Source organism: Ascidiella aspersa, chromosome 7, assembly GCF_963924565.1.
Source record: "Ascidiella aspersa chromosome 7, kaAscAspe10.2, whole genome shotgun sequence".
In the NCBI taxonomy this organism is placed as follows: domain Eukaryota; kingdom Metazoa; phylum Chordata; class Ascidiacea; order Phlebobranchia; family Ascidiidae; genus Ascidiella; species Ascidiella aspersa.
Window position 1 is genome coordinate 6,637,670 of NC_139453.1, and position 10,171 is coordinate 6,647,840.

Genomic DNA, 10,171 nt, shown 5'->3' on the forward strand with positions numbered 1-10,171 from the left:
TTAATTCAAGTGTCGCTCCATTGACGTAAGAGCTTTCATCACTTGCCAGGAACAAACAAGCATTCGCAACTTCGACTGGTTTTCCAAAGCGCCCCATCGGAATCATTTCCTTCAAAAATTCCAGTCGTGATTCGTCAGCTTTACGTAGAAGCGGTGTATCAATTAAACCAGGGGAGACAGCTTTGCACCTGACACCGTATTCACCCACTTCAATGCACGTCGTCTTTGTAAAGGCGACCAGCCCGGCTTTACTAGAAGTGTATTCCGAGCCATTTTCAAATCCCACCTTTGCCGCTGTGCTGGCGATGTTAACTATACTTTTATCCAAGTTTAAGTCGCCGGAGAAACACCTTCGTAAAATTGAAGACGCCATTTAGGTTGACGTCCATTATTTGGTTGAACAAAGCCGTGGTCGTTTCGACGATCGGAGACATACGATCAATACCAGCGCAGTTGACTAAAACGTTGCAATTCAGTCCAAAATGAGAGTTTGTAACTGCCAAGGCCTCTGACACGGAATTCTCTTCAGCTACATCGCATTGAATCATCCCAACTATGCCTTGATATTTGGCATTCAACTTCTCGTAGGCAGCTTTGAAAGTTTCAACATTCAAATCCACCATCATGACTTTGCAACCTTCGGCCAAAAAGCGTTCGCAAATAGCTTCCCCGATGCTCCCTGCGGCTCCAGTGACAATGCCCACTTTGCCGTTTAACCTACCAACTTGTGCCATTATAACCTGAAACGAGAAACCTCTTGACAAACAGCATAGTAAGTCGAAATGTCCGAATTGCTCTCAGGGCTGCCATTCTATATTTTGTTCTGCCTCACCACCCATAGCATTTCCTCTACGTTTCCCCGCATTGGCGCGTTGATCTGTATCTGCGAGCCATATTATTACTATATAATGACGGTAAGTAGGATAACTTACATAAAGCCAATTGGCGAAAACAGTACAAATCAAACGTGCTAAATTGATCGCTGAAATATAACAGGCATCGCCGAAATGTAAAGTACACCACGAATGAGGTATTAATGTCAAAAACTGTGGGGTATAAACAACGAAAAAAGATTTGATAGGATGGTAAATTTTATAAAAAAAATTTCTCTTTCTTTACGTTTTTTTCACGTTGTCGTTTTTGATCCCATTCGCTATAGTTGTTGCTTTTGCATTTGACATCTGCAGGTGTTTTATGATTTTAGACCTATACGCTATCCTACTATTTTTAATTTTATATTCTACTTTTTAACTATCAATATTGGCATTTTGACATGTTTGTTTTTTGTACAGAAACTGACGATGCCTTATAGGCGTAATATATATATTTCTGTAAGATTTTAAGAAAAGGATTTTGTGTTTTATCTGTTTTAATAAATAAACAGTCTTAAGATCTTTGGATACGAAGACAAGAATCTTTCTTTTACACTTTATCGTCCGCGGGAGATCCTTACTTTTCTAAAGTGTTTCAGCTTGTCTTAAAACATGTCTTAAATACCATTTTGTACATTTAGTTTCATGCACGACAAAGAAAAACTAACCGGGGTTGCCAAGACTATTCATATTGCATATCAAATTGAATATAAAAAAGCATTACTAAATCACAGGGAAACAGATGCTTTTCGTGCATTGCTTGAATTAAAAATTACCGGCATGCGAAATTTAACCCATTTTCGGAATGCTAAACTGTGGGCCGGAAAAAACGCGTGCGCGGAAACTTCGATTGATTGACAGAAATGACAATTCAAGCTGTGGCCTATATTTGTGCCTGTTTTAGCTGTTTTTTTTTTATCGCAAGTTTATTGACATACCGGCAGCGCAGAGTAAAAAGGGTCAGGTTTAAAGTGATTTATAGTTGTAAAGGGTGAACAGCAACTACTGACAAAGAACATTAATGCTGCCTAAACTTCGGCCTGCAACATTTCGTAATTTTAACGATTCGCTTTTCCAAATACCCAACATTTCACATTTGGTTTGCATTTGAAAACTGTTGCTTTTCAATCAATTATTTGATTTTTTGCAGGTAACGTATAAAATATGTTCGTGTTGAGGAATAACAAAAGCAAGTAAGGCGACGAAACTGAACCATTAAAAAGGATGCATTTGGTTTAAAAACGAAAATGAAATATTAAAATGCCACAATGAAGCTCGTTTTTACTACAACTATAAGCGAAAATAAATTAAATTTGGTAAACAAATAAGCACGCGGGAACTTGTCTATATTGGATTATCAGCTAAAAAATCAATCGAAACTTCAAGAAATGTTAGCTGATTCAACAAATGTTAGCTGATTTTAGCCACGGTATTTAAGCAGGGCAACCCAAGTTATTGCAGTCAAAATACTAGCCACTAAAGGAGCTAGAGAGTTGTGCACGTTAACCGCAATCAATCGCTAAATAAACAAACAAGTAAGTTAAACGTTTTAGCAATACCAAAACATAGGAAAAAATAAGGATTACTGTATGACATCCTAATTGGTAATAAGAAGTGTACAATGTACAACAAAAGCAAATATAAAACGAATATAACGAGTAACGACCGTGGAAAATGTAGTTGTACAACTGAATTTGATTTCACCGCTTTAACGAAAGCCTGCAACTCAATTTACGGCTAAGGCGCATACAATTTGATTCAAATTAGTTTTGACATTGCAACAAGCAACAGTGGTATTCAGTTATACTGCAGTGGTATTCAGTTACACTGTGGTACAGAGGGTCCTAGGGACAACCTTTAAACTATTTCTTAACCGAAAAATGCCAAACAGGATCTAGAATGATTACAATGTTATTCGCCTTGGTACATAAAACAAAATATTACAAACTAACGTAGAGAAACTAGTTTTGGTCTTCGCACATAGATTTTTGCAATTCCTAATAATTGCATTTAAACTTTCCTATCTTAAAATATTTAAAATGGAAACAATATGACGCTTTGCTGCAATCCAACTATTATTGTCGTTAAATTTCAAAGAATTATTGCAAGATGTATTTATTGAAGTTGATCAAAGAATTTCGCCAACTCGGAAACGCTCCTGCTCTCTATTTGCATTGTGCTTTGTGTTGATCCCTGGAAATGCATAGTTTATCGCGTTGAATTTACTTAATTAACCTGCTATGTTATTTTGGGATTTAAATAATGAAAGAGCAAAACCTGTCATAAATATGACGTATAACTGCACCAAAAAATAAAAATATTTACCGCCAAATGGTTTAACTTCATGATATTAACGTGTACTAGTTTATGGGCTCCGTGAAGGCCTAATTATAAATTAGTTTAAAACTTTAAAATTGGAATACATTTTTCGAAAGAAAAAAGACTAATAAAACATCGCTTCTCATTGAATGTATTTAAGACACGATTTCAGTTTCATATCTGCTCTAATTTGAAATAAGCATGTTTTTAGGTCTACTAGTTTATGAAACTAAAACTTTTTTAGGGGTCCGCGTTAAAAAAATGTTTAAGAACTATTGGTTTAATAAATATTGTTGTGATTAACTCAAAACTTTACCTTAACAATTTCTGTGAAAAATCTATCAGTAGGCCTAAAGTGAAAAATCTATCAGTGAATAGACCACTGATTATATATAGGCAATTGGCTTTAAAAATCACAATCAAGTGCTCACTAAATTTCGCCCGCAACTTTACGCATTACTGAGTTAATTTTGATGGTATTTGTCCACACTATAGGGAAGTGGTTCTCAACCGGGGTGCAGCTGCTGCCTGGGGTGCCATTTCTAAATCTCAAGGGTGCCGAGAGATATTTGAGAATCTTCAAATATAATGTTTGGTCCACTCTTTCTGTACATTCTAGTGAATTACCTACTGGAAAATCTTGTGGGGGTGCCGCAATTTATTTGTTATTTCCGAAGGATGCCGCTAGCCATAAAAGGTTGAGAAACACTGCTATAGGGTATATGTGAACAAGCAAGAGTTGGTTCGCCCAGGTTAAAGGAATCTTTGCTACTTTAACGTGTATATGTTCTTACATGTTCCGCCCCTTCGTCCAAATCTTGTTCCGTGCCCTTTTCTTGACTTTGACTTGCTTCTTGTTCTGGTGTTAGTTTCGCAACTTCAATGGCTCGCCTTTTGCGATATAACTGTTTAACACAAATTTGTCAGTGACGTAAAACCTGCGTCTCAAGTTGGAGACTGTAAAAAACACATGTGCTCTATTAAAATGTTTGAAACTTTGGCGCCTAAAATGCAGAATTTAGCAGAGAGCGCGGATATAAATTTTTAATATTTGTTTCATAAATGCCAGATTTCCATAATATCTAAAAACATGCCAATATTTTATATGTTCCCAAAGCGTCCCGTCCCTTTCTAAGTAAAAGTATGCAATTTAAATCAATTTTGTTGAGTGTAACATAAGATTCACTTTGCATAAGATTTCACTTGTATTCTAAGATTAGCTGTTTTATGACGTAAGGTTGTGACGCAACTTTTAGGTAATCTTGTGAAATATTTTTATGACTCCGCCTCTGGATGAAACGACGCCAGTTATGGCAAAAATACCCTAAATAAATGTTTTCTTATTTCGAGTGCTTACTCTTCGTAAGGTTTCCACACCAGTTTTCTTAATGTCACATTCTTCTAGCACCAGCTCTTCTATGTTGTGGGCACAAGTGTTTAGCAAATCTGATCCTTGTGGACCCAGCTTGTTGTGACTCAGGTTCAACTTTCTCATCTGTACATAAGCATAATGTAAGAATCAAGCGAGTGTCATTTTGCACAATCAACTTTTAAATAAAAACACTTAGTGAACTAAATTTGTTTCGGGAAAGAAACGTCGTATACTTGGACGCTAATCCGCTACTCTTGAGCAACAAAACTTTATTTGGAATATTCCATTATTGCCTTTTTATTATATAGCACACAATTAACTGCAACAACACACACTTACAGGTCGATTCATTTTTGATATGGCGTCAGTTAGAGGCTCTAGATTGCAGCTAGCGATTTTGCAGTTCAGCAACACCAGCTGGTAGATGTTGTGTACACTTGTTGCGAGACAACTCAAAGCATATGACTCCAGTTCGCTGAAATTCAGTTCAAAAACTTCCATCTACAAAGACAAGAAGCTCGAATCGGTTGGTGTTCACCTTTTAAAGAGTTTTCATAACTTTAGCTGGTCCCGAGCCATCAACGCTAGTAAGGCCATCCCTATCCCAACACAATCCCTTCCCCAAAACACAGCATCCCTGTCCCAACACAAAAACTATATAGACGATAATTCAAGGCTTAGGCTAAAACAGCTTGTTGATTCGTCTACTCTAATCCAAGGTTGAGGTAGTGTACTGTTATTTATAGGTTTAAAATGATCGTGGGTCGTATGATATAGATAAATTATACTGCTGAGTGACAACATTTTTACTAAACATTTTGCGTTTAAGTATGACACACATCTGATTTGCTCAGAACATGTCATAAATCTTTGTAGAAACAGAAATTGAGTTTGTTTTGTCAAGTGTGCTGGAAAATATTCATCCTTATATATACTGCACTATACAAGCTAAAGAAGAAGAGAATGACTGGTAATTAAGTTAAAGAAATTCAACAAACTAAGATAAAGGAATTTATTGAACGAGCGTTAACGTTATGCGCCCAAGTTTGGCAAAAGTACAATACAAATGACCAGCCTTGTCTTGAATTGTCACGGTTTGCAATACGACCCATGCATGTGCGGTTTGTACCTAAGGATATAGACTCATAGAAATATGTTGCTGCTACCAGGTAAGTATATACTGAAAATAAGTTATTTTGGTACTTATTTGTTTGCCATACAGACAGTTGTTAAAATATAACAACAGAGCTGGGTGTCGTTGCTCTTATCCCTTTTTATTTTAAACGTTGGTTAGCGCATTATTATTTATTTTTTTGTTTGTTTTACTTTGCGCCGTGTTTGTTAAATTCCCTTATGAAGGCATCTTGAATAAGAAGCCGCAACGTCCATGTAAACAAAAAGTACCGAAAAACTTATTTTCAGTATATACTCATATACTTGAAACTGACTTACAGGTTGATCTCTTTGTGAGATGACTTCAGTTAGGCGTTCCAGATTTGACCCAGCGATGTCGCAGTTGATCAACAACAGTCTGTTCATTTTGCTTGCACTTGTTGCCAGGCAATTCAACTCATCTGATCTCAACATGTTCACTCTGAATTCTTCCATCTACATAAAATATTAGGGCATCGAAAGTTTTAAACTTATCGTCAAACCTGATAAATTAGCTGAATACGCGTAAAACGAAGTTCTACATCGGTTGGCAATGATAGATTTAGATTTAACTACATAGAGAAATAATATCGTCCCTACTATCAATAAATATAAGCGTATCATAGCACTTAATCATCCAGCTAAAAGCGTTTCAGTCTGTTTCAAATTTTTAATGGCCATTTTAAGAGCTTGGAAACATGACGTTTAATTGTCATTTGTAAAGGCAAAAGTTACGGGGTTAAACCCACAAGCGCAAACGGTGACTATACATTTGTTAAATTGGCTTACTTTGTGCATTACTACTCCAGCTACCCCCAGTTTGATGGGACTTTCCCATGTAAAATAAGTGACCCACTAAGTTGCCTCTATAGGTTGCTCGCGTCCCCGTTTGGCATCTCAGGCCGTTAGACTCAATCAACTTGACTGTGTCAATATTGACCGTTTTGACTAAACCATATCAATTGTTGCCCGTACGATGACTTACAGGTGTTTCTCTGCGTGCGATTGCTGCAGTAAGAACTTCGAAGCCGGACAGATCGTTCGTGTTGTCCAACCACAGGCGGTTTATCTTATGGACGCAGGTGGACAAGGCAGTGAAGTCATCTAATCCTGTTGTTCTCACACCTACTTGATCCATCTACAAAATAACAAAAATATATTTTAAATAGAGCGCCGTTCAGATAGATGAGGTGTTCTTAAACTTATGCACCGATATGTTCGTGTCACCCGCCACTGCTGGCGTACTTGTGTCACTGTCGCGGCTTAAAAAGAGTAGATTCGCTCACTGAAGGAAATACATTGTAAGTTTTGCTAAATAGACTGTTAAGAGATAGGTCGTGCCTTGGTCTAAAATGCGTATCCATGTAAAGAAAATATTTCTCATCCATATGAATCTTACTTTTAAAAACAACAAAATAAAAAGCGTGTTTTTTTATCGAAAGAATAATTAGGTGAATTCGTTTTATAGTTGTTTTTACAAATATCTTACCAAGCAATAAAAAATGAGTTTTTAAATAAATCCAAGTTAAGCAGTATACAATAGCCTATATACTTCCTATATACGTGCTAAAGTTGTAATTTTCAAGCAGTTGTTAACCTGCATGTGGGTTATTTCAACGTGATAAGTGCATGGGTGAAGTAAAAGTTTTCATGGCCGTAATTTACAATGACATATTACGCTTTGTACGCTGTTACGCTTTGTACGATCTTAAAAAAGTGTTTCGATTTTTCTATGGATCTATGTCCGTTAATGCTTTTCCTTATTATTTCAGGCATGAAACAAATCATTCAGTGGCTAGAAAAGTTTTTGACCTAGCGGACTCCTTTTGGTGTATATTTTATATTTAAAATATGTTCAACCTTAAAACTTCCGACTGCAACGACGCCACCAGGCTTCGCAGAATTTTTATGACGAAAACCAACAAAATTGCTGTTTGTAGGGTTACTTACAGGTGTTTCTCTGCGTGCGATGGCTTCAGTAAGCACCTTTAAACCAGATATGTCACCCGTGTTGTTCAACCAGAGACGTTTTATCTCATGAACGCTGGTTGACAAGGCAGTGAAGTCACGTGTTCCAGTTGTCGTCAGACATACTTCCTCCAGCTACAAAATAACAACAAGAGATGTTAGAAAAACCGGGGTCCCACATAAATCAGGTGTTTTCAAAAATGTGGTCGGTTCCCGCTATTGCTTTAAAGCTACCCGGTCTTGAGACACATTTTCCAGCTACTTCGGGTTTTAACAGTCCATCAATGAATAAAGACATATTTGAAACGTTTAAAATGTTCCCTATACTTTATGCCTTTATCAAACTTCTGTCAAGGTTTATATGTTGGGTCTGGTAACGAATTTACTGGTTTTATTGCATTTCAAAGCGACGAATTCCAAAAATGTGTCATTAAACTCGTAAACAAAGGAAAAAGCAAACGGCAAGATAAGAAAAAAAGAAAACGTTAACAAACCTTGTGTTTGGTTTGCGCCATTGTCTCCAGTAACATTTTTAAACCGTTGCCAGTAAATGTGACTGAAGAAATAAAAGAGACGTTGCCGATGCTGATGACCAGCTCCCTTTGTGTTGCTCGAAGCACGTGACAGAGACTTGACACTTCACTGGGAAGGATAGTTCCACCCTCTATACGAAGCTCTTCGGGAAGAAAATCAGCCACTTCGGCATTGATTTCTTTATCGTTTAATTCCTGCGCCAAACTGCAAAGCTTAAACAAATTGGAGTTAAAGCTTTTGCCAGCGTTTGATAAAAGTTGAGATCCAAGCGAATCAATTAGGCCTTTGAGCATTTTTTTCTTGCTGGCAACATCATCAGGCGAAATTTTAAAAATAGGCTTTAGCTTTAGTTGGATTCCCGTGTTAAGCAAACCGAAAAGAAACCGAAGAACCATTTCCCACGTATTACTTTCCAACTTTTTTAACAGCCCAGAAAATGTGGACAGGTCTGTATCGAACAACAGCTTAATTGATGTAAAAAACTCTTGCCACAGAAGATGAATGAAGAAGAACGCTTTATCCCCTTCCAGTATACAAAGATTAAGGTCGCTGGAAAAAACTTGCATGTTGAGAAAGTCCTCCAATCCTTCACTATCAAGTTCAACGTCATCGAAATCTTTCTTTTCGAACATGATTTTGTCATTGAGCATTCCGTTTAAAGCCAGGTCAGAAAGTTGGCGCAAAATTGTGGGGTGTTCTTTAAATTTAGGTGAGCGAATACAATCGGACACAAAAGCCGCAAACACATCTGTGAGCGTAAATGTGCCATATTTAGTGCCATGCTTTAGGATGTAAGGTGCGACGGTTTTCGCAAATATAGGAAGAAAGCATAGAGCTTTGGCAGCTGGGTTTTGACCAAGTGATTTTGTGACCTTCTCATAATCTTCTTTCTTCGGGCAAATTCGGCGAAAATACATATCTTGAGAGCGTTCGTTGAAGCCGATTACCTTGACTACAAAGTGGGGCTTGCAACTTGGATGCAGCTTGTGCAATGCTCCTGGTCGTGAAGTGATGAGCTTGTGAGCATTGGGAAGAATGTCGCCACGGAGTAAGTTTTGTAGAATGACAACCGGCGTTGCGCGATCGTACAATCCGATCACTGGAGCATTCTTGTGAAGATTTTTGAACCTAGGTTCGTCCAAACCATCCAGGAAGATAAACAGCTTGTTGGATTTGGAAAGCCTTTCCAGTATTTGGTCATCTATTTCCTTTGTGTGTTTCCAGTTTGGGTTGGATGACAGCAATTCCAAAACGCCTATTTCTTTATTAAGATCTAAAGTCTTCAAGTATTTAAAAAGCCAATATCCTTCATCATCTGCAGGTAATTTATCTACAAGCTCCTTTAGTGTCTGTATAATAGCTGTAGTTTTTCCAATTCCAGCTATTCCAGTCATACCGACCACGTTGCCATGCCTCTCCACGTAATCGTCATATGCTACTTGATTGCCAAATTGCTCACTTTGGGCTTTCTTTTTTGCTTCTTCTTTTGCAGCAGCAAATAGTTGATTGAGTTTAAGCATAGTGGAATTGACTTCGTTCTCCCGGAGTCGAGTCAATCCCAAGACACCAAACTCCTCTAATGCTGCTTGGAACTCCCGAATGATGTCAAGAGTAACTGAGTTTCTTATTAGACTTCCGATGACCTTTTCAGCTGCTTTCTGGCATGCTTTTTGCCATAATGCTTCTAGCAATAAAAATGATATTTGAAAGCTTTCTTTAACGCCAAACAATTAGCTTTGAGAGCACACTTTTCTCACATTTGCTGGTTTTGGGCAAAATGCAGCTCACACAAAATTTTTGTTGTGGCTTTATCTGGAGAATAATGACCAAATTAATAGGGGTAATACTTTACATTAAAACTGTGTTTTTGTAACTGTATTTCTTCGTGATAAAGTGTGTTGTTTTTCAAAACACCTAATTAAGTTAGTTTAGCCACGGCGATGTAACAATGCAT

The 10,171-nt window shown here is 37.4% G+C and overlaps 1 protein-coding gene across 1 annotated transcript; it reads right to left on the reverse strand.

Moving 5' to 3' along the window:
* Window positions 1-320: 320 nt before the first annotated feature.
* On the reverse strand, window positions 321-9,611 carry LOC146137462 (NACHT, LRR and PYD domains-containing protein 12-like). The gene is made up of 8 exons (XM_083394351.1): window positions 8,178-9,611; window positions 7,666-7,818; window positions 6,701-6,853; window positions 6,016-6,171; window positions 4,903-5,064; window positions 4,549-4,686; window positions 3,986-4,096; window positions 321-740 (listed from the first exon to the last, which is right to left on the reverse strand). The coding sequence occupies exons 1-8, from the start codon at window positions 9,609-9,611 to the stop codon at window positions 321-323; spliced, it is 2,727 nt and encodes a 908-aa protein (XP_083250477.1).
* Between the last annotated feature and the right edge of the window lie 560 nt (window positions 9,612-10,171).

Excerpts from the sequence above, each read along its gene's own strand:
- LOC146137462 (XM_083394351.1), bottom strand. The coding sequence starts at position 9,611 with ATGACTGGAATAGCTGGAATTGGAAAAACTACAGCTATTATACAGACA. Across the intron at positions 6,854-7,665 it reads TCGCACGCAGAGAAACACCT|ATGGATCAAGTAGGTGTGAG; the intron begins GTAAGTAACCCT and ends GTTATTTTGTAG. Across the intron at positions 6,172-6,700 it reads TCGCACGCAGAGAAACACCT|ATGGAAGAATTCAGAGTGAA; the intron begins GTAAGTCATCGT and ends TATTTTATGTAG.